Raw genomic sequence first — 23,008 nt, forward strand, 5'->3', positions numbered from 1 at the left:
TATGTCTCATACACAGTGCTAAGGCCTTTTCACACATTACTTTTAATCCATGAAATAATGCTGTAAGGTAGGTGCTATCATTATCCCCATATTTCAGATGAGGAAATTGAGGCTCAGAGAAGTCAAGGACTTGCGAAGATCACACAGATTCAAGATTAAAATTCAAGTATCTGACTGCAAAGCTAGTGCTCCTTCTACTATGTCATCTTGTTTTCTTTTCCTTGAATATAACTAAGAATAAGGCTAGATGACTCTTGGGATGGGGGTAGAAACACAGGCTTTCAGTGATATGAGTCCTTGTACTCCAGGGCAGTTCACTAGGGAACATGAACACAGAGTCATGACACAGGGTTATGGGATGTGACATGAGGAGTTCACACACGATGTTACTGTCACTCACGTGAAGAAGGGTCACTGTGGGCTTAAGATCCCTATGAGGTTGTTATTAAGGATTAGGCTGTTTTTTTTTTTTTTCTTTTTTGAGACAGAGTCTCACTCTGTTGCCCAGACTAGTATAGTGATGCGATCTTGGCTCACTGCAACCTCTGCCTCCTGGGTTCAAGCAATTCTCCTGCCTCAGCCTCCTGAGTAGCTGGGATTACAGGCATGCACTACCACGCCTGGCTAATTTTTGTATTTTTAGTAGAGATGGGGTTTCATCATGTTGGCCAGTCTGGTCTTGAACTCTTAACCTCAGGTGATCTGCCCACCTCAGCCTCCCAAAGTGCTGGGATTACAGGTGTGAGCCACCATGCCCAGCCAGGTTGTATTTTGCCCCAAAATTAATTAAGAAAGGAGTAGCATCCCTAGGAAGGACATTTTCTCTCCTTCCCTCTCCCGTTCCTCCTCCTCCTCCTCCCCTCCTTATTAATTTCCTCCCTACCCACTGCTCTAGGTCAATTTTGTTTAATTTTACAAGTATTTACTGAATTTTTGGCATCTGGAATTGCCGGGTAAGGCGGCAAGGGATTTATATTTCCAACAAAGATGATTCCTGCCCATTAGGGTCTCACTGCATACAGGCAGAGATAGACACATGCATACAAGACAGTGACACAAAGTGAAACAAAAGCGCCTAAAAGTACTATGATAAAATAAGGGATGATAATAATAGCTAACATTTATTCAGTGATTTCAATAGGCCAGGTTAAAATTTTTGCATGGATTTCCTCAATTAATCCTCACCACAACCTTATGAGGCAGGTATTAGTATCATTTCCCATTTTATAGTTAGGTTACTGGTTACTAGGTCACCCAGCTAGTTCACCTTAGAACAAGATCCTCACACTGGGCTGGTGCACCTTTCACCTCCCCACCTAGCAAAGGCCCAGCCTTCGTGCCCCTATCAGATCCCACCTGGTCCATGAAGCTTCCCAGACACACCCATTTGGAGACAGTGGAGTCCAGTGGTTAAGCGCAGAGACCTCAATGTCAGACATTCCTTTCACCCTCCCACCATTCGATCTCTGGGGGTGGGGTGGGACGGAGGAGCGGCTTTCATAAGCCCTTAGGGGATTTCTGTGTGAGGACCAGTTTCCCAGAAGCAGACCTGGAAATGAGGATTCCCTGCAAATGACTTTAAAGAAGTGCTCTGAGGAGAGCTGGTAAGCAGAGTGGGGGGGGCGGTGCAGAAGAGGAAAGGGGAGGAAACCTGGCAAGAGGGCAATTGCAGATAAAGTCCTGGAGAGGGCAGTTTCAGCCTGGCCCCGCCCACTGGGAGCTCTGGAGTCTAAGGCTAGCCTGGTGGAGGCCAGGGAGCCAGGCTTTCACAGTCCCACCTGCCAGTGATTGGTGAGGGTGCTCCCTGGGAGGACTGAAGCCCTAGGCTTTCCATCTGTATCAGCAAAGGTCTCCTCCAAAGAAGATCTGCAGGCTCTGGCTGCTGGAAGATAAAGCACAGGAGGAGGTGGGAGCGCTCTAAGGAGATGTAGGGCACTGACACTGCACGATGGAGGGACATCCGGACCTCCATGTGGAGAAGGGCAGGCTGCCCAAACCATTCTCACCAACCCCCGGCACCCATCCAACCTCCCTTCCCCATGCTTCCACCCCTACTCCAGTCTTACTCCACTTCAAGTTTTAAAAATGCTGTCCTAAATTCTTCAGTGGGTGTGGAGTTATCCACTGATAGAGAGAGGGACAGTGGCTTGAGGAAAGTGGAAATCCAACTGGAAGTCTATTAAAGATTGACAAAAGTCAGGTGTGATGTTCACTCCAGTAATCCCAGCTACTTGGGAGGCTGGGGTGGGAGGATCACTTGAACCCAATTCAAGCCAGCCTCTAACAAGCAAGACCCCATCAGAGAGAGAGAGAGAAACAATGTCCCAGGCACTGAGGGCCCACGAAGGCAGTCATTACTTTTTATGAGTTATATAATGTCTATTGGGTGGTAACTGTGTGACAGGTGTGGCAAGTGGATTCTGTCTCTTAATACTCACCCCCAGGTCACTGGAATCCAGAGCCCATACTCTTAACCACCTTTTGATGTGTCTCCCTTTATGATTAGGTGTATCAGTACAGTTCATTCAGGGGAGCAGAGCCACTATGGGTATTATGGGAATAAGGGCTTTATTACAGGAATGAGATTTATCCAAAGCCTGAAGGAGCTGGGAAAGTGAAAGTCTGCAAGGAACTGTGGGATAATCTGAGAGGAGTCACAAATGAGTGGAGGACTAGGTGAAACCTATCTGCCGGGCTATGCTATGACCTCTGTCTGTCATAGCATCTGACTAGAAGATTTCGCACTGGCTGACACTCCCACTCTGCCTTCCAAATCTCACCCCAGGTCCTCTTTTGGCCAACTCTAACTCAGAGCCTTGTTGGTAGCGCGTTCTGAAAGTGTACTTTCCAGTTTAACCAAATCGATTTAGCACAATCCAGCACATTAGAAAATCTTCAATGTAGGTGAGATATAGCTGACTAAAATTCCAGGCTGCAGAAGAAAGTTTGGGCCACATTTTTATATGTTTATCTCCCTTTTTGAATGGCTGCATGACATTTTATATAATATTGGTCAGTATTTTATGTATACAGTAGCATTTACAAACACTGGAAAAATAGTAACTCCTTCAGAGCTGCACTTCAAGGACTAAGCAGAGTATCTGGCATGCAGTAGATGCTCAGCAAATATTGGATGAATGAGTGGATGCTGAAAGACTAGAGTTCCTGCAGGGCAACATCAACTCCTACTTATCAACTCTAGCAGATATTTGAAAATCGCCCAGGAGCAGGAAGTGGCCTCATTCTCCTAAGTAATGGGGAGGTAATTCTACTCACCGGTATGCCACCACTTTCAGTCTCTGGCTAGCACCCAAGTGGAATGAAAACTTCCTGTTTACTGCTTCCAAGAGGAACTGATCACCACCTCTTTGGGGTGTCTTCTTTGCTCATGATGATCGCCTTAATTGTACTTCCTCATGCACAAAAGTGGGGCCCCAACCCTCTTCCTTGGCCACAGCTGATTGAACCATGATTAGACACCTGAACACAGGTGGACAAATCAGATTCTCCCTTCTGGGAATTTGGAATTGGGACCAAAAACCAAAAAATAACATTTAACAAAACAAGCATAAATAAGTAAAGGGGGATAGAAAGATTATTACTAATTAATTAACATAACTGACAGGCATTTTAGGCAAAAAATATTTTAGTTTCTTACATTACACTCCACATCAAAAAAATTTTGAATGCTTTTAGAGGCTGGGTGCGGTGGCTCACACCTGTAATCCCAACACTTTGGGAGGCCGAGGTGGGTGGATAACTTGAGGCCAGGAGTTCAAGAGCAGCCTGGCCAACATAGCAAAACCCCGTCGCTACTAAAAATACAAAAACTTAGTCAGGCATGGCGCATGCCTGTAATCTCAGCTACTCAGGAGGCTGAAGCATGAGAATCGCTTGAACCTAGGAGATGGAGGTTGCCGTGAGCCAAGATCGCCCCGCTGCACTCCAGCCTGAGCAAGACTCTGTCTCAAAAAAAAAAAAAAAAAAAAAGACGCAAACGACAGACAGAAAATATTCACAAAGGACTCATCCAGAATATTTGAAGAATAAGACAAGCAAAAGACAACAAATAGAAAAATGGACATAAGACTTCAACAGAGGATACTGAAATGATCAATAAACACACGAAAAGATGTTTGACTTCATTAACCCGCAGGAAAATGTAAATTAAAACCACAGTAAGTTATAATTACACACAGCAAAATGGATAAAATGAAAAAAAGCTGACAATATCAACTGTTGGTAAGAATGTGGGACAACCAGAACTCTCTCTCACTGATGATGGTGGTGTCAACGGGGCGTGAGCCGCCCCGCCTGGCCACTTCACCACAAAATTTTTAAAAATAATTTTTAGGAGCTCTGTTACTGGTAGAGAGTGTCCAGGTTCTTGGCATTTTGAACAAAGAATTGGACAAAACGCACAAAGCAAGGAAAGAATGAAGCAACAAAGCACAGATTTATTGCAAACCAAAAAACACTCCCCAGTGTAGGAGGGGTCCAAGCAAGCAGCAATTATAGAATTTTCTGGCGTTGGCCGGGCGCGGTGGCTCAAGCCTGTAATCCCAGCACTTTGGGAGGCCGAGACGGGCAGATCACGAGGTCAGGAGATCGAGACCATCCTGGCTAACACGGTGAAACCCCGTCTCTACTAAAAATACAAAAAACTAGCCGGGCGAGGTGGCGGGCGCCTATAGTCCCAGCTACTCGGGAGGCTGAGGCAGGAGAATGGCGTAAACCCAGGAGGTGGAGCTTGCAGTGAGCTGAGATCTGGCCACTGCACTCCAGCCTGGGCGACAGAGCGAGACTCCGCCTCAAAAAAATAAATAAATAAATAAACGCCAGAAAATTCTTTTTTTTGTTTTTTTTTTTTTTTGCTTGAGACGGAGTCTCGCTCTGTCGCCCAGGCTGGAGTGCACTGGCCGGATCTCAGCTCACTGCAAGCTCCGCCTCTCGGGTTTACGCCATTCTCCTGCCTCAGCCTCCCGAGTAGCTGGGACTACAGGAGCCCGCCACCGCGCCCGGCCAGTTTTTTTTTGTTTTTTTTTTTTTTTAGTAGAGACGGGGGTTTCACCGGGTTAGCCAGGATGGTCTCGATCTCTTAACCTCGTGATCCGCCCGTCTCAGCCTCCCAAAGTGCTGGAATTACAGGCTTGAGCCACCGTGCCCAGCCTTCTGGCGTTTAAATACCTCCTAGAGGTTTCCTATTGGTTACTTGGTATACACCCCATGTAAATGAAGTAGTGGCCAGCGATCAGTCTGATTGGTTGCAGGAGGGGACCAATCAGAGGCTGAAGTGAAGTTACGAAGTTTTACCCTATGCAACTAAAGAGTTGGCCTGCCACCAGCCTGATTGATTGCCCGAGGACACCAATCAGAGGTACTTTCAATTTTTCATCTGCCACCCAGAAAAGCCGGGGTTGCAAAGGGATTAGCTTCTGGTCCTTTTGTTACTTGGGCTGGAAAGCTGGGATTTTCCTTTTGATTTAGTTCTAGGAAGTCAACCTGAATCGGCCTTAGGTTCCCTGTCTCCAGACCCTATTTTCCTGCCTGGTAACTTTTAGGAGATTAATACCTGCCTGCAGACAATTTACTCGTTTAACTTTCACAATGCTCCTGAGGCAGCAAGATCCTGGAGAGGCAGAGAGCCTCTCAAGGTTTTTAGGATGAATATTTCCAAGTCTGAGTTTACATAAGTAAAATAAATGTAAGCAGTTTTTTTTTTTTTTTTTTTTTACAGAAGTGGCTGCTGGAGTGGAGATGGGAATGGGTAGGACTTTAGCCGCTCCAGTAGCCATTAACGCCCCATCCTGGTTATCCTAACAAAATTCGGTGTATTAAAAAAAAAAGTTCTTAATATATAAACATGACCTCAGCCATCCTATATATACATCAACATAAGAAAAAGGTCCTGTGCTTTCTATGGGAACAGCTTAGGTATCCCAGCCCCGGTCCTTCTCCAGCCCCCTTTGCCATGAGATCCTTGTCTTCTAGAACCTACCACACCTGAGTTCTGCCTGAAGGCCGGTTTGGCCTGTTGACTCCCGGTTTTGACTCTGGTGATTCAAGCGACTGGAACTAGAAGCACCATTTAACAACATTTCGTAAATCATTAGTTCTGAGGTTGTTATGACGACGGGGTGTGGCAGTCCGGCCTCACCTGTGGCAGCAGCTTAGGTCCCTGCCCTTCTGTAGAGCACACTTCACCGACAGCAGGACTCAGGTTTTATACACCAGCAAGTCTCTACCCGCCATTGCTTACGTGCACAGAACCCAACCTACCAGGTTTAAACGATTTCCAGTCACATACCTGAGCCACCACCACCTTATCCTGAAGGGATTTTTGGCTATAATGCGAATCGATTGACCGAACATTTATTTACTTACTCAAGACACAAACTAAGAGATGGGGTGTAACTGATTATCTGTTAATTTAGTCAATAATATGCCAGCATTGTGCAGGGAATTACAGGGAATAGGAAAAAGTTAAATTTGTGTAAATCATCAGATTGAGTCATTTGCCTACTTTAAAACTTCCATTTTCTTGCAGTATTTAAAAACCAGACAACAAGCACCTGGGGGGAAAAAATCCCCTTAAAATTAGTTTCTATTTTTAATTTGTCTTCAGTTATAAAATTTATTTTAAAGTTATACAAAAATGAGGTGGTTGGACTGTGCAGTTATGTCTCTTAAAATGTTATTTATCCAATGAACAAAAACCGAGGAGCCACTCACACCGCAACTCCTGTTACTAGCAAATTCTGCACCCTTGTAAAACCCTTCCTTCTCGCAACGCTTCTTTACAAACATCGCGAGAGCAGAGCGGTCTCTTGGGCGCACCCCGTCGCATGTTCAACCCCACCCACTTCCTGCCTGACGATCTCCTTGCGTCAGCGGTGCGCTGGAGCGAGTGAGCAGCGGTACCTAGGGCGGAAGTGCTCTCCGCGGAAGTGATCGCTGTGCGAATCGTGGGTGGGATGGCCGCGGGCCGCCTCTTTCTAAGTCGGCTTCGAGCACCCTTCAGTTCCATGGCCCAGAGCCTACTCGAGGGCGTTCCCTTCTCCAGGGGCCTGCACGCGGGGCGCGGGCCCCGAAGGCTCTCCATCGAAGGCAACATTGGTAAGGGCCGGAAAGCGACTGCCAAGCCAAGCCTTGGCCTCCGCCACGCAGGTGACAGAGGCTGGGAAAGGAGCTGGGCTCGGAATGGCCCGTGTCTGATGCGGCCGGCCTCTCTTTCTGGGCTGCGAGGAGGGCCTTTCCCCTCGCAAAGTGCACTGTGGATCTTTGCCTCCTTGATTTTTAGAGTATCGGGCCTCATTACCCGCCCACGGGGACACATTTGTTGGGGCATAAAAGCCACGCAGTTAGTGGCTAGGACAAGAATTTTATTAGCTGTTTGTAGTAGATCGAAATTGAAGCGACAAGCGGGTGCAGTTTATTTGTTCTCCTAGATAGGGTTGCCATATTTAGCAAAAATTAAAAATAATATCCAGTTAAAATAGAATTTAAGATAACGAATAATTTTTAGTGTGTGTCCAATGCAATATTTGGGGCATCCTTACACCAAAACAACAACGAAATCACTCATTGAAAGTTCATATTTAACTGTGTCCTGTATTTTATCTGGCAACCCTATTCTAAGAGAGTTCCTAAACTTAAGTCCTTCAAATACCACATTCACAGTTTTTGTGCCTGTGCTAGTTGCATGATATTTTCTTAAGGCTCTTCTTAGGAGAACCTCACTTTTTAACTTAAAAACATGTATTAAATTAAAAATAATTTTGTTACAAGAATGAGACCCAGTATCTTGAATAAAAAGTAGTCAAAAAGCAAAATGAAGGCAAAGCATTTCAATTTAATATTAATAAATTCTGACTTGATACTTTTACCTACCAAGGTACTGAGCCCTAAAAGGGGCTTAGCAAGTGTTGAGTACTGACGACATTCTAGCAGCAAACTGACAATTTCTTTTTTTATTCATTCAACAAATCACCTTTTGAGCCACTTCATATGCCAGCACTGTTCTTGGCCTGGAGAATACAGCTGTGAATAGAAGAAATAGAAATCTCTGCTCTCATGGAACTCAAGTAGGGAGAGATAGACAATAAACAACACGAATTAAGCAAGGTGAACAATATGTTAGAGAGTAATGAGTATGATGGAGAAAAATCAGGGATGAAGAATTGAGGGAAGGTTTTATTTTATTTGAGATGGAGTGTCACTCTTGTTGCCCAGGCTGGAGTGCAGTGGCTTGATCTCGACTCACTGCAACCTCAGCCTCTCTGGTTCAAGCGATTCTCCTGCCTTAGCCTCCCGAGTAGCTGGGATTAGAGGCACCTGCCACCACACCCAGCTAATTTTTGTTTTATTATTAGAGACGGGGTTTCACCATGTTGGCCAGGCTGGTCTTGAACTCCTGACTTCAGATGATCCACCTGCCTCGGCCTCCCAAAGTGCTGGGATTATAGGCGTGAGCCACCGTGCCTGGCCGAAGTTGTCATTTTAAATAAAATAAGCAAGGCCTCACTGAGGTGACATCTGAGCAAAAAACTGAAGAAGGTGAGGGAGCAAACCATGTGGATACCTGGGAGAAGAATCTTCTAAGCACAGTGAAAAGCAATTGGAAAGGCCCTGAGGTGGAAAGTGTATTTGGGGAATAGGAGGGAAGTTATTGTGGCTGAACTCGAGTGAGCAAGGACGGTAGGGAAATGAGGGCAGAAGCCCAAGGGTTGGCCAGATTTTTATAGGCCTTATCATGGGTTTTTAATCTTACTGAGATGGGTAGCCATTGGAAGGTTTGAGGAGTCAAGCGACAGTTTTACTTAGATTATAAAAAGATCACTGTGGCTGATATGCTGAAAGTAAAGGGTGTTAAGTGGTATTGCAATAATTATGGTATGTTGGACCTTTGTGAAAGTGGTGAGACATGATTGGATTCTGGTTATACTTAGTTATATGTTAACAAAAATTGAGTTACATTTTAAGTAAAATTTAACAGTGGAAGTGGTGAGAAATGATTGGGTTCTAGTTATATTTTAAGGTAGGGCCAATTGGATTTGGTGACAGGTTGAATGCAGAGTGTAAGATAAAGAGAGGGGCCAATGATGACTCCAGTTACTTTGACTTGAGTACTTGAAAGATAGACTCCTGATTTTCTTTATTTCCTCCTTTCCTTCTTTCTCCCCTCTCTTCTCCTCCCTTGGTGGGGTTTCGCCCTGTTGCCCAGGCTAGAATACAGTGATGCGATTGCATCTCACTGCAGCCTGCCTCCCAGGCTCAAGCCATCCTCCCACCTTAGCCTCTTGAGTAGCTGCAACCACAGGTGTTTGCCACTATGCCTGGCTGATTTTTTATATTTTTTGTAGAGATGGAGTCTCACTGTATTTCCCAGGCTGTTCTTGAACTCCTGGGCTCAAGTGATCGTCCTGCCTTGGCCTCCCAAAGTGCTAGGATTACAGGCGTGAGCCTTGGTTTTAAGCATGTTAGGTTTTTACATGCCTATTAATATCCAAGTAGACGTGTTGGATATGTAAGTTCAGAATTAGGGTCTTCCTGGACTGGAGCTGTAAATGTAGGTGGTACTTAATGCTAGAAGACTATGTGTTGATGGAAAGGACTGAGCCCTGGGCATGCAAATATTATGAGACTGGGGAGGTGGGAAGGAATAAGCAGAGACAGAGAAGGAATGCCCACTGAGACAGGAGAAAAAAACAGAATGATATCCTGGAAGCCAAGTGAAGAAGGTGTTCAGTGGGAGGGAATGATCAGCTGTGTTATACTGTTTAAGTAAATGAAGGTCTTTGGTGAACTCGAACAGTTTTAGGAGTGTTAGGAGTGAAAGCCTAATCCGTATAGGTTCAAGGAGAATGGGAGGTGAGGAGAGTGGGTTAAGATAACTGGAAGTTTTTAGAAAGGGAAGTCATGGGGCGGTAGCTGAAATTAGAAGACGGTATGAGAGTTTAACATTTTAAATTTTCTTTTCGTAAGAAGAATTAGAGCAGGTTTGTAAGTTGACGGAAGTGGTCTAGTAGAAAGGAGGAAAACTGGTAAATTGGGACAGAGGATAGAATTGCTGGAGTGATTTTTAAGCAAGAAAGAATGGGATCTATTGCCCAGTGGGAAAGAATTTAGCCTTAGCTAGGAGCACAATTCGTCCCTAGTAACAGGAGTGATAGCAAAATATATGAGCACCAACTTGAGTGGGTGTGGTGGGAACTTGGGAAGATCTTTTGGTTGTGTCTGTCTTTTTTTTTTTTTTTTTTTTTTGTGAGCCGGAGTCTTGCTCTCTCCCAGTCTGGAGTGTAGTGGCGCCATCTCGGCTCACTGCAAGCTCTGCCTCCCAGGTTCACGCCATTCTCCTGCCTCAGCCTCCTGTGTAGCTGGGACTACAGGCACCTGCCACCACGCCCGGCTAATTTTTTTTTTTTTTTTTTAGTAGAGACGGGGTTTCACCATGTTAGCCAGGATGGTCTCAATCTCCTGACCTTGTGATCTGCCCACCTCGGCCTCCCAAAGTGCTGGGATTACAGGCGTGAGCCACTGCGCCCGGCCTGGTTGTGTCTGTTTTCAGCGTGAAATAGGAAGAAAGGTCATCAGCTAAGAGTGAATGTGGAGACACGACTTGAAATACTCTAGTGAATAAGCAAGAGAAATGTTAAATTGCTGGGTACCATTTAGGACCCACTTTGAGTTAGTGGTCATGAATTTAAAGTGAGACCAGTCACCATGGCTGCGTGTTTTTCTCCAGCCAAATCGGAAACATCGAAAGGAATGGGAAAGGAGAGTCCTGCTATTTGCCTGATGATGTTATTATTTAAATATGTTTTGTACTGTACTTTGAGAAACACACCCCTAAAGGAAGCTCTGTCCTCAAAGCCCAGAGAGAGAACAGGGTATATATCACAAAGTAACTTAGGACAGGTCTGACCTTTGCTTCTTAACCTTCTCAAATTTCTCTGCTTCTTTCTTGCTTTCTCATGCAACAGAGGCTTACTGAGTGAGGACTAAGACTCCACTCTCATGCTAAGCATAGCAGTGAATAGGTTACAGTTCCTGTCCTTCAAGGAGCTCACAACCAAATGGGAGAAACAGACTTGACATAATTTTCTTTTCTTTTCTTTCTTTTTTTTTTTTTTTTCAGACAGTCTCACTCTGTCACCCAGACTGGAGTGCAGTGGCACAATCTCAGCTCACTGCAACCTCCGCCGCCTGGGTTCACGCCATTCTCCTGCCTCAGCCTCCTGAGTAGTTGGGACTACAGGTGCCCACCATCACGCCCGGCTAATTTTTTGTATGTTTTAGTAGAGATGGGGTTTCACCATGTTAGCCAGGGTGGTCTTGATCTCCTGACCTTGTGATCCACCAGCCTTGGCCTCCCAAAGTGCTGGGATTACAGGCGTGAGCCACCGCGCCCCTCTGACCCGACATAATTTTCATACTGTGTGGTGAGATCCGTGATTGGGCATGGAAAGCCAGAATCTCTGGGGTAGGAATTCCCAAGAGGAAGAAGAGGAAAAAGTATTTCAAGCATAGAAAGCAACATGTGCCAAGGTGGTGAAGCCTGAAGAAACATATGCAGTTTTTTGTTTTTGTTTATGTTTTTGAGACAGAGTCTCATTCTGTCACCCAGTCTGGAGTGCAGTGGTGTGATCTCATCTCGCTGCAACCTCCGCCTCCCAGGTTCAAGTGATTCTCCTGCCTCAGCCTCCCAGGTAGCTGAGACTACAGGCATGTGCCATCATGCCTGACTAACACATGCAGTTTTAATGGAAGAGAAATAGTTGGATGTGCCTGGAGTTGAAGGGACCTGTGAAAGCGTGACAGAACAAGAGATTGGAAGGGTGGGATTTGCCATATGTCGAAGAGCCTTGTGGACCATGCTAGTTTGTCCTGTTGGCAGTGGGAGGCTGTTGAACACTTGAAGCCAGTGTGTGCCATGACCAGATTAATTTTAAAAAGGAAACTGTGTAGGATGAGAAAGAAAGCTCCATAAAACAGGCACTTTCTTTGTATATTTTGTTTGCTGCAGTACCCATAGTGCCTTGCATCCAGTTTGTTGGATGAATGAATAGATGAATTGGAACAGAGTTGAGTCTGTGCACTAGTTTTGTGGCTATTGGAGTAATTGGAGGGAGGAAAGATGCAGGCCTGAATAGAAGAACTGGAGAGACAGAGAAGTGATGGTGTGAGAGAGACTTTGGAAGTGGGATTGACAGGATGTGGTGGCCACTTGGAGGCGAGGGATGAGGAGGAGTAGAGGAGGGTGACACTGAGGTTCATCAGGAATAAAGGGAATAAAGGAAGAGGCGGTCTGGGGAGGGTAGAGTGATATGTTTTGTATGAGGTTCCTGTGAGACATAGAGGTGTTCTGAGACAGATTGGAATATATGCCTGAAGTCAAGAGAGTCTGGAGATGGGTGCTGAGGTTTCAGATGTGGAAGTTGTTGATTGGTGGGGCGTAGTTGTTGAAGCCTTGGAAGTAAATGCAGTTGCCCCAAAAAAGGGTGATGCGAAGTGGAATGGGGGAACCTAATCTGACTCTTTTTTCCTTTCATCTCCCACTACTCTTCATCACCCCACACACCCTGATGACTCTCCCTAGACAGAATTAGTCACTGCCTCCTCTGTGGGCTGACATAACATTTTGTACCCACAACTGCTGCAGCACTTGAGTTCTGCTGAGCTTGTTTGCACATTCACCACCTTCCTTGGGCTCTGACCACTCAGTGTGCTGTTCATCTTTGTATTGCTGACACCTAACGCCCGCCTTGACCCAGTGTACTCAGTACTGACCAGATTCTTGAATCCTGTGCTGTGATATCCATGTGGAAGTTAGGCATTGGTACCCACACAGGGAATATACTAAACTGCTTTTTAAATCAAGAGTGAGCATCTTCTCTAATCACAGGTAACATCCTCAAGCAAATCAGATTGAGAGCACCCATTCAGGAAACCTGAACAGGGAAGGTGAACCCCTGTCCTAACCAAAATTAGGTATGTTTGGAGGGGGTTTTCTTGTATTCCTTCTGCTCTAAGTCCTGTTATTCTGATCCTGAAGGTGCAGACGGTGGCATGTAAGGAAAATTGATCAGTGAAGTAGCAACTAATGGCATCTAGCATGACTTACGAAGATGTAAGATTATAAGATGTAAGATTATAAGATGAGTGATTGAAAGTCAAAAGCTTGGTACCTAGAACCCCTGAAAATCTAAAACATAAAACACTTAGCCTCTCTTCTAAGACTGTTCATCCCTACAGTGTATTATCATCTTCTTGTGATTATCTTACGATTACAAGCCTAAATTGAAGAAAAGATTGCTGTATGAAATCTCACTGTCAGTGAGTCATCTCAGCATTTTTACTTGATGTTCAAAGACCCAACCAGAGAAGAGGAAACTCTTTTGCACTTTTCAATCAAGAGACTTAAACATAAAGCAGTAGAGGGCTTCCCTAATAACATGTTTCCTCCAGCATTCAAAATTAGTGACTTCACATCACTAATATGTGTCTTTTACTTATTTTGAGTATAAATGGTTGGGCAAAGAATCCTTGGGAAAAAATAGCCTATTTATATCAAATACTGTGTAGTGGATTCTCTGTGCCTGTGACTCACCTCCTTTCATCCATCTATCACTGTTCTCATACTCAGGATGCAAAGGTTCAGTCTCTGTCTTTAAAAGTGAGCTCCCAGTCTAGCTGGAGGGAGTGATGAGTGAACAAATAATTACAGTGTAATCCTTTGGTAAACCAGAGCAGGCAGTAATTAACTCTGCCTAGAGATGAAGTGGAGCTGGAGAGAGTTCAAGGAGGCTTCGCAGAGAAGGTGGCAGTGGAAAGCTGAATCACCTGGTAGGCAAGGCAGGGAGGAGGGGATGCCAGATCAGTAAGAGTCTTTTGTGCTAAACAGATGAGTTTGGATCATAGGAAGGTGTGAGGAAGTTTTTTGGCCTTTTTTTTTTTTTTTTCGTAAACAGTTTTTCATGAAAAAAAGGCATCAAAGTAAAATGTATTAAGTTTTTTTTAAGCCTGCTGACTGATTTTTATTAACTTTGCCTAGAATGCTTTTAAGCTTAGAGCCTGTGTGATCCTGAGTACTCAGTCTTGGGGTTGGAATATAACTTGAGGGCAAGCTCTCAGCCTAGATCATCATTTCAGTTATAGTACCTACCACTTGGTAGCTACTCCATAAACATTTGTTGATTGAATGAATGAGTAAGTGAATGAATGCAGCATCAAATACAGTATCTGAAATAAAGAGTTTAATTTTTTTTTGGAAGGATTTTTTAAAAAAGACATTAGACAGTTTTATATGTTCTGACTGTTGGATTTTGGTAAAAGATTTCAGAATTGGATTTTTTTTCTCATGTTTTTCATCTTGTTCAGGAGATGAAAATGCCTAGAGGTGATAAATATAGGCTACTGTGAAATACAACTGTATTAGACGTAAAATAATGGGATCTGTTATTTTGGGTATTACATGATATGCTATCTTACTACTAGATTTTAGCATTACATAGCTATGGTAGGGATTGTCAGTTTATAGAAAATTTTGTGGGGGGAAAACACCATGCCTTAGGAAAAGATGAGTGGTAACAACAGAACTCTCTGGCCCAGCTTGTGGAATGAGAATCGTGGAGCTAATGAAAATCAACATGTTGAAGTAATATACTCTTAAGAAAGTACCTTCCACCTTTTTGAAAGTCCTGGCAATGTAACAACAGAGAATACCGGTGGCCAAGGTCCTAAGGGAAGGTTTGATGCTGCTTGTAAGATCCGATACCTTCCAAAATTCATAATACTAAGAGTATATGGAAAGATAGGCTGGGCGATGTGGCTGACGCCTGTCATCCCAGCACTTTGGGAGGCTGAGGTGGGCAGATCACCTGAGGTCAGGAGTTCGAGACCACCCTGGCCAACATGGCGAAACCCTGTCTCTACTGAAAATACAAAAATTAGTCAGGTGTGGTGGCATGTGCCTGTAGTCCCAGTTACTCGGGAGGCTGAGAGGCTGGAGAATCAGTTGAACTCAGGAGTCAGAGGTTGCAGTGAGCTGAGATAGCCCCACTGCACTCCAGCCTGGGCAACAGAGCAAGACTCCGTCTCAAAAAAAAAAAAAAGAAAAGAGGCCGGGCGCGGTGGCTCACGCCTGTAATCCCAGCACTTTGGGAGGCCGAGGCGGGCAGATCACGAGGTCAGGAGGTCGAGACCATCCTGGCTAACATGGTGAAACCCCGTCTCTACTAAAAATGCAAAAAAAAAAATTAGCCGGGCGAGGCGGCGGGCGCCTGTAGTCCCAGCTACTCGGGAGGCTGAGGCAGGAGAATGGCGTGAACCCGGGAGGCGGAGCTTGCAGTGAGCCGAGATCGCGCCACTGCACTCCAGCCTGGGCGACTAAGCGAGACTCTGTCTCAAAAAAAAAAAAAAAAAAAAGAAAGATAACAGCAGTGGCCCGGCGCAGTGGCTCACGCCTGTAATCCCAGCACTTTGGGAGGCCAAGGCAGGTGGATCGCTTGAACTCAGGAGTCTGAGACCAGCCGGGGCAACATGGTGAAACCCTGTCTCTGCCAAAAATACAAAAATTAGCTGGGCATGGTGGCACACACCTATAGTCCCAGCTACTCGAGAGGCTGAGGTAGGAGAGTCACTTAAATCCAGGAAGCGGAGGTTGCAGTGAGCCAAGATTGTGCCACTGCACTCCAGCCTGGGCGACAGCTAGACTCCGTCTCATAAACAAACAAACAAACAGTATATTGGGCAGGTCAAACATACTGGACCAGCTACCCAGCAGGCTGAGGTGAGAAGATCACCTGAGCCCGGGAGGCAGAGGTTGCTGTGAGCCAAGATCGCACCACTGCACTCCAGCCTGGGTAATAAGAGAGAGACCCCCATCTCAAAAGGAAAGGTAGCAGCTAAGCTGGGATCTAACTAAATTGCAGTAAGTCTGAGATAATGATATCATAAGAGATTGACTGAAGAAGTAGGCTTTCTCTAGACAGGGGTGTTCTGATCACTAGGAGGAGGCCTCTGAAGCAGTGGAGAGCCAAACACCACCACTCTTACGAACCCCCTGTGAACACCTTGAAACATTTGTCAAAACAGACAAAAAACACCCCAGCAGGAAGGAAAAAAATGTATATTATGAACAGGTATCACAGCACTGAGAAAGTTATACTGTGTCTGGCTTTAATAAAAACATATAACTTTGAATTATTTTTTAAAGTAATTATTCCACATCTGTGGGTGGTACCTGGCACAGCTCAGTTCCAGTGGAATTAGTTTAAGAAATACTGCCCTGTAGTGAATTACTCAGGCTCTCCAAGCCCCAGAAACATGGATGGCACAGCTCTTAGGACCTTTCACCACCATTTACTGTCATTGTATGCTGAAGCTGCCTTCTGATTACTAAACTGGCTTTCCAGAAGCCTTGGAATGGAGAATGGGTTACAGAGTACCCTGGGTATTAGATGTTATTGTTCCAGTCATTGGAACTGTGTATTTCCTGTTACATCTAATTTGTTGGCATTCCAGAATTTATGTGTTTAAATTGCATGAGTCAATTTCTTGGAGTCCTGACTGCTCTTAGATGAACTAATAGTGTCTGACCTCAGAGCCCTTCCTTTCCATCTGCAACAGTTTTTTTAAGGTAATTGTTTTTAACTTTTAAAAAATATAAGTAATTCTGGCCAGGTGCGGGGGCTCACGCCTGTAATCCCAGCACTTTGGGAGGCCGAGGTGGGTGGATCACGAGGTTAGGAGATCGAGACCATCCTGGCTAACACGGTGAAACCCCGTCTCTACTAAAAATACCAAAAAATTAGCCAGGCGTGGTAGCGGGCGCCTGTAGTCCCAGCTACTTGGGAGGCTGAGACAGGAGAATGGCGTGAACCTGGGAGGCGGAGCTTGCAGTGAGCTGAGATCACATCACTGCACTCCAGCCTGGGTGATGGAGCTAGACTCCGTCTCAAAAACAAAAAAAAAATTTATATATATATATATGTGTATGTATGTATATATGTAATTCTAACAATTACTCAATCCCAGCCATCTAACAAATCAGCTACGTTTATCTTTTCATATTCATTAAAATAACTTTTTAGCTATTAAATAGCAGGGACCATATTTTAGACTTGTTAAACAACCTACAATCTAAATATTGACCATCTGGCCAAATATTTTAAGCAAGGGCTTACTCAGGGCAGACAGGTATCTGATAATATACACATTCAACCACTTGGCACCTAACCAGTGTGGTAGGAATTCAGAGCTAGAGAAGTAATGAAGAAATGGGACCTCAGGCTTGCTGGGGGAAAGGATTTAGACACAGGCCTGGAAGAGCAGGGGAGGGCATTTATTCATTGGAGTGTGGGAAGAGCAGGGATTGAACAGATGTGAAGAAGCACACACAAGTTAGGTGGAGGTGGGGACTGAGAGATGAGCGTGACTGTACAAATCTACAGATTCATGCTGTTTGTTCTTATCCTGCCTATTCAGAGAGGAGTTGGGGTGGCATATAGTAAATGTCATCTATTAAATGTGTGGGTTCTTGTGCTGAGACATCAGCACCCCAATCAGTAACCATAAGTGGAAGGATGCCCCCCTTCTTTCCCTTGAGATAGATTACTTCTGATAGAGGAGACTGAGGTCCAGATACAGCCTTTTTTTTTTTTTTGGAGACAGAGTCTCGCTCTGTGCCCTAGGCTGGAGTGCAGTGGCACAATCTCGGCTCACTGCAAGCTCCGCCTCCCGGGTTCACGCCCTTCTCCTGCCTCAGCCTCCCGAGTAGCTGGGACTACAGGCGCCCGCCACCGCGCCTGGCTAATTTTTTGTATTTTTAATAGAGACGGGGTTTCACCGTGATCTCGATCTCCTGACCTTGTGATCCGCCCGCCTCGGCCTCCCAAAGTGCTGGGATTACAGGCGTGAGCCACCGCGCCCGGCCCAGATACAGTCTTAAGATTCATTTTTTATTTTTCACAAATATAGGTTTCAGAGAGAACTGAAATTAGTAATATACTGTGTATTTTATTCATTTGGCCACGTCATTAGGTTGCAGTTTGTTTTCTACCCTGGAGGAGCCCCATCCTCTAGCTGGAGAAACACAATGACAGGTGCAGTGATGGAGTCTCACCCAGAATACCAAGCCAAGCACAAAGGAGGACTAGCTTATCCAGCTCAGAGGTATCAGGATCTAGGAAGGCCTCACACAGGAGGTACATCTAAACAGAACCTTGAGGATTGAGTAGGCGTTGGTCAGGTGAGGAGAGGAGAGGAGGCGCTTCAGGAAATGGGAAAGCATATGCAAAGTCATATTTGCAAGAGAACATGGCATGATTGGAGTTTGGTCCTGCAGGAGTGTAGGCTCCCTAAAGGAAAGCCGAGGCCAGAGAGGCATACACAGGGATCAGATCTTGTTGTGTCTTGCAGACCATGTTAAAGAGTTTGGAGTTTGTCATGAAGCTTGTTCAGGTCTTAGCTCAGATGTCACTAACTTCCCATTGCCCTTAGAATAGAATTCAGCCCTCTTACCATGGCCACAAGGCCCTATGTGACCTGGCCCTGGACTGCCCATGTGGCCACGTCCATCTTGAGCCACTCCTCCGTCGCTTGCCCTTGCTGTAGCCAATAGGGAGTTGTCAAAAGATTGTAAGCAGTGTTATTTCATGTTCAGTCTGGCCACAGTACGGAGCATGGATTGAAGAGAGCAAGGCCAGCATCAGAAAGGCAAGAGATGATAAGAGGCTGGTCTTGAGTGTGGAGGTGGGAATAGAGAGAAAAAGACAAATATGAAAAATTTAGAAGCAAATGCAGAAGGATTTAGTGGCCACCGAGGTTTGGCAGAGGAGGGACTTCTGTCAGTGAGTGGATGGTGTGTTCATACCCTGAGGTCTGGGATACCCTGTATCCCAGGGTTCAGTCTTCTTACCATGACTACAGAGCCCTGTGTGACCTGGCCCCGGACTCCCTCTCTGTGTGGCTACACCCATTTTGAGACACTTCTCCATCACTTACTCATGCTGTAGCCATACTGTATGGCTTCTTCTAGGGCCTCAAACTTCTGTATTGTATGTCAACTTCTTTCTCTCTTTCAGGTCTTTGTGCATGCTACTCCCTTTGCATGAATTGTCATCTTTTCATTTTTTCGAAGGAGTCTTCTTTGACCTCCTGGGCTATATTAGTGCCATCCTGCATTTTTTCCTAGCACCTAACACAGTTTGTTAGTAGTTAATTTTGTGTTTGTCTACTATCTGTCACCCATACAAGCTCTGTGAGGGCAAAATCCATTCTGTGTTTTGTTTGCCATTGTACCCACAGTGCCTGACAGTCCTGAGCACATAGTCAGCACTCCATGAATATTTTTTAGATTTGTTGAATGAATGAGATTATAATCATTTTTATTTTTATCTTGAAAAACTAAGAAATTTTACACTGTCACAGCACAAATAGAATGGTGACTCAAGTGATAGAACTTACAGAACTGATTTCATCTACTTTTACATTTTCAACTGTTATTAAATGCTCTGCCTCTGGAAGGTTGAGACATGGAAATTGCAAATTAAATCTTGAAGGAATTTTTCCTCCCTATTGGCTATATTCATTATAGCGGCTCTGGTTGGCATGGATTGATCTGTTATCAGTCTAACAATGGTATGGCTGCTGAGTTTGAAATTCAGAAAACTGATACTTGTTCCCTTGAGTTGGGCGTTTGTGGCGGAGTTTAGTAGCAGCCTTCTCCTTCAGCCCTGATTTGGGAAGCATCCCAATACATGCTGTTTGCATTGCAGCTGTGGGAAAGTCCACGTTTGTGAAGTTACTCGCTAAAACTTACCCAGAATGGCACGTCGCTACAGAACCTGTAGCAACATGGCAGGATATCCAGGCTGCTGGCACCCAAAAAGTAAGTTTTTAGTTGTGGTGGGTAGTTGGCAGGCGTGGGTGAATAATCTAATTGTCGTAATTTAATTTACTCTGAGTGGGTAAAGTAGCCCAGTTTGAGTATCCTTTTTAAAATAACTTCATTCCAGAAAGCAGACCACATACACCAGAGAGGATATGACTTGTTTGAATATGTGTAGTTTTGATTTTTGTGGTTTTTATATGTCTGTCTAAGTGACTGCCTCTGTTGTTTGTGGTTTCCCAAAGCATGTCCAACTATCATGGATGACTTTGAAGATGAATTTTGTCATTCCTACACTTAAGTATTTATATTATTACTGAAGCTAACCACTAGGATTAATAGCTAATTATAGTGATTTTAACTTTTTAAATAAAGTCTTAGAAATTGGAAGGGATGTTAGAGAGGTTCCAGTCACACTTTGAGTCAATTGGAGAGGTAACAGCTAACATTTATGAGCACGTACTATGTGCCAGGCACTGTACTATGAGGTATAAGTACATTTCACTTATACCTCATGGCTTAGGCCGTGGTGTGAAGACTATGGCTTTGGCAGAGGCCGTAGGGTTGGTTTCCAGCCACATCAGTGTGAGTAAGGAAGGACCTGTTTGGACATGACCCTCAGAGGGAGCAGAAGCACCATGCCTCCTCAGGCACCATGAACTCCTCTTGCCGCCACCTGGAATATTCACTGAGTGGCACATTCCGGTTCTTAACTCTAATTGCTAAACAATTCTGCCTTTTAATGAGCCACATTGCACCCCTGTGACTCTGACTCATTGGTTCAAGTTCTACCCCCTAAGTCTTTTAACTTTTCCCCGTAACAACCCTATATATAGTTGAAGGTGATGATTTTCCTGTTCCTTCTCCCCCTCAAGTCTCTTTCCTTTTTTTTTTTTTTTTTTTTGACAGTCTCATTCTGTCACCCAGGCTGGGGTGCAATGGTGTGATCTCAGCCCACTGTAACCTCCACCTCCTGGGTTCAAGCGATTCTCATGCCTCAGCCTCCTGAGAGCTGGGACTAATGGGTGCATGCCACCATGCTGGGATAATTTTGGTATCTTTAGTAGAGACAGGGTTTCGCCATGTTGGCCAGGCTGGTCTCAAACTCCTGGGCTCAAGCGATCCACCCACCTTGGCCCCCAAAGTGCTGGGATTATAGGCATGAGTTACCATGCCTGGTCAAGTCTTCTCTCTTTCAAGCCAAACACCTCCGATTTTCCTCCAGGCTATTCTTTACTCTGAAGTAACTTTACCTAAGTGATGAGTCCTAGTTTGTTCACTTTCCACTTTGAATTTACTAAGACTGCTACTTGGTGGTGAACAGGACATTCTGGATGTAGTCTAAGTGGGACCAGAGTATCATGGAACTTGTTCTGGGTGCCATTTTTTTTTATTCCAACCCAGAATTGTGTTAGCTTTTGTGGCTGGCATATCATGCCTATTGAGGATTTTTGCTTCTTAAGTTGTTTCTTTATATGTCTGTATGTGTGCCTGTGTGTGTATTTGTGAAATTAACTTTCCTATGCAGGAATAAATTACATCTTTTTCTGAGTATGCCACAGGTCACCTGTTGATATTTCAAAATAAAGTCGTGGGCCACATAATGATGTTTCTGTCAATGTGTACAATGGTGGTCCTGTAAGATTATAACAACATATTTTTACTGTATCTTTTCTATGTTTAGATCAAAATACCATTGTATTATAATTGCCTGCAGTATTCAATACAGTAGCATGTGACACAGCTTTGTAGCCTAGGAGCAGTAGAGTATACCTTAAAGCCTAAGTGTGTGACAGGCTATCCCATCTAGGTTTGTGTGAGTACATTCTCTGATGGTCACACAGTGACAGAATTGTCCAATGATACATTTCTCAGAACATATTCCTGTTGTTAAGGGATACATGACTGCATGTCCACAATTGTTTGGTATTCCTCCCTTCAAGAAGTAGAGCGTTAATTCTTGCCTTGAACGTGGCTGGACTTTGTGATTTGTTTCCAGTAAATAGAAAGTAGCAAAAATAAGAAATACCTTTCCAGGGTAGGTCATAAGAGACACGGTAGCTTCCATCTTGTTCTGGGGGAAGCCAGCTGCCGTGTCAGGAAGCAGCCTTTTCAAGGGGCCCACACGGAAGGAACTGAGGCCACCTGTGAACAGGTATGTGAGTCTTTTTGAAATTGTATCCTTCAGCCACAGTCCAGCCTTCAGACAACTGTAGCCTCAGCCAACAGCTTGACTGAAACTTCATGAGAAACCCTGAGTCCCAGCCACCCAGCTAAGCTCCTTCCCAAATTCTCGCCTCATAGAAACTGAGATAATGAACGTTTTTGTTTAAGCCACTGAATTTGGCATAATTTGTTAGGCAGCAATAGATAACTAATCATCCTGTAATCCCATTATTCAGAGGTAAAATGGACATTTTTCTACAGAGAAAATGTATAGATTTACATGCACTTGCATAAAAGTATAAAATATATATACATTTGCTTTTTGAAACAAAAATTGTGATTGCCACCTGTATGTCACTTAATAGACAAGATCTTCCTTTCACAGTGATGTCATTTTAATGGTTGTAGTGTACTGCATAATATGAATATTATTTAGTTATCCAGTCCTCTATTTTGAATAGTTTTCTAATTTCTTCTTATTATAAACGTGTTGCAATGATGAGTATCATTGTAGCTTTACTGTTTGTTTTTTACCATGTTTTATCTTTTTATTCTTCAATGAATTGCCTGTCCAAACCCCTTGCCTTGTTTTTTTCTATTGAAATCTTCATCTTTGTGTAATGGCTTCATAAAAACTCATTGTATGTTAAGTATATTAATTCTCATATATTTGTTTGTCATTTTTCTTTTTTTTTTTTTTTTTTTTGAGATGGGGTCTTGCCCTGTGTCCCAGGCTGGAGTGTGGTGGTGTGATCTCCGCTCACTGCAACCTCCACCTCCCAAGTACAAGCAGTTCTCCCTGCCTCAGCCTCCTGAGTAGCTGAGATTACAGGTGCCTGCCACCACACCCAACTAATTATTGTATATTTAGTAGAAACGGGGTTTCACCATGTTGGCCAGGCTGGTCTCGAACTCCTGACCTCAGGTGATCCGCCTGACTTGGCCTCCCAA

General features: G+C 44.4%; 1 protein-coding gene across 4 annotated transcripts in view; it reads left to right on the forward strand.

The window, feature by feature from the left end:
- Window positions 1–6,891: 6,891 nt before the first annotated feature.
- The window catches only part of DGUOK (deoxyguanosine kinase), a 34,153-nt gene continuing 18,036 nt past the window's right edge, over window positions 6,892–23,008 (forward strand). For 3 of the 4 annotated variants that reach the window (XM_025355048.1, XM_025355049.1, XM_025355050.1), the window contains exons 1-2: window positions 6,892–7,116; window positions 19,779–19,891. In XM_025355048.1, the coding sequence (XP_025210833.1) occupies window positions 6,975–7,116; window positions 19,779–19,891 (255 nt within the window). In that variant the 5' untranslated portion in view covers window positions 6,892–6,974. The remainder of the gene's footprint in view (window positions 7,117–19,778; window positions 19,892–23,008) is intronic. The other variant, XM_025355051.1, reaches the window with a different exon arrangement.

Source organism: Theropithecus gelada, chromosome 13 (assembly GCF_003255815.1).
Source record: "Theropithecus gelada isolate Dixy chromosome 13, Tgel_1.0, whole genome shotgun sequence".
NCBI lineage: Eukaryota > Metazoa > Chordata > Mammalia > Primates > Cercopithecidae > Theropithecus > Theropithecus gelada.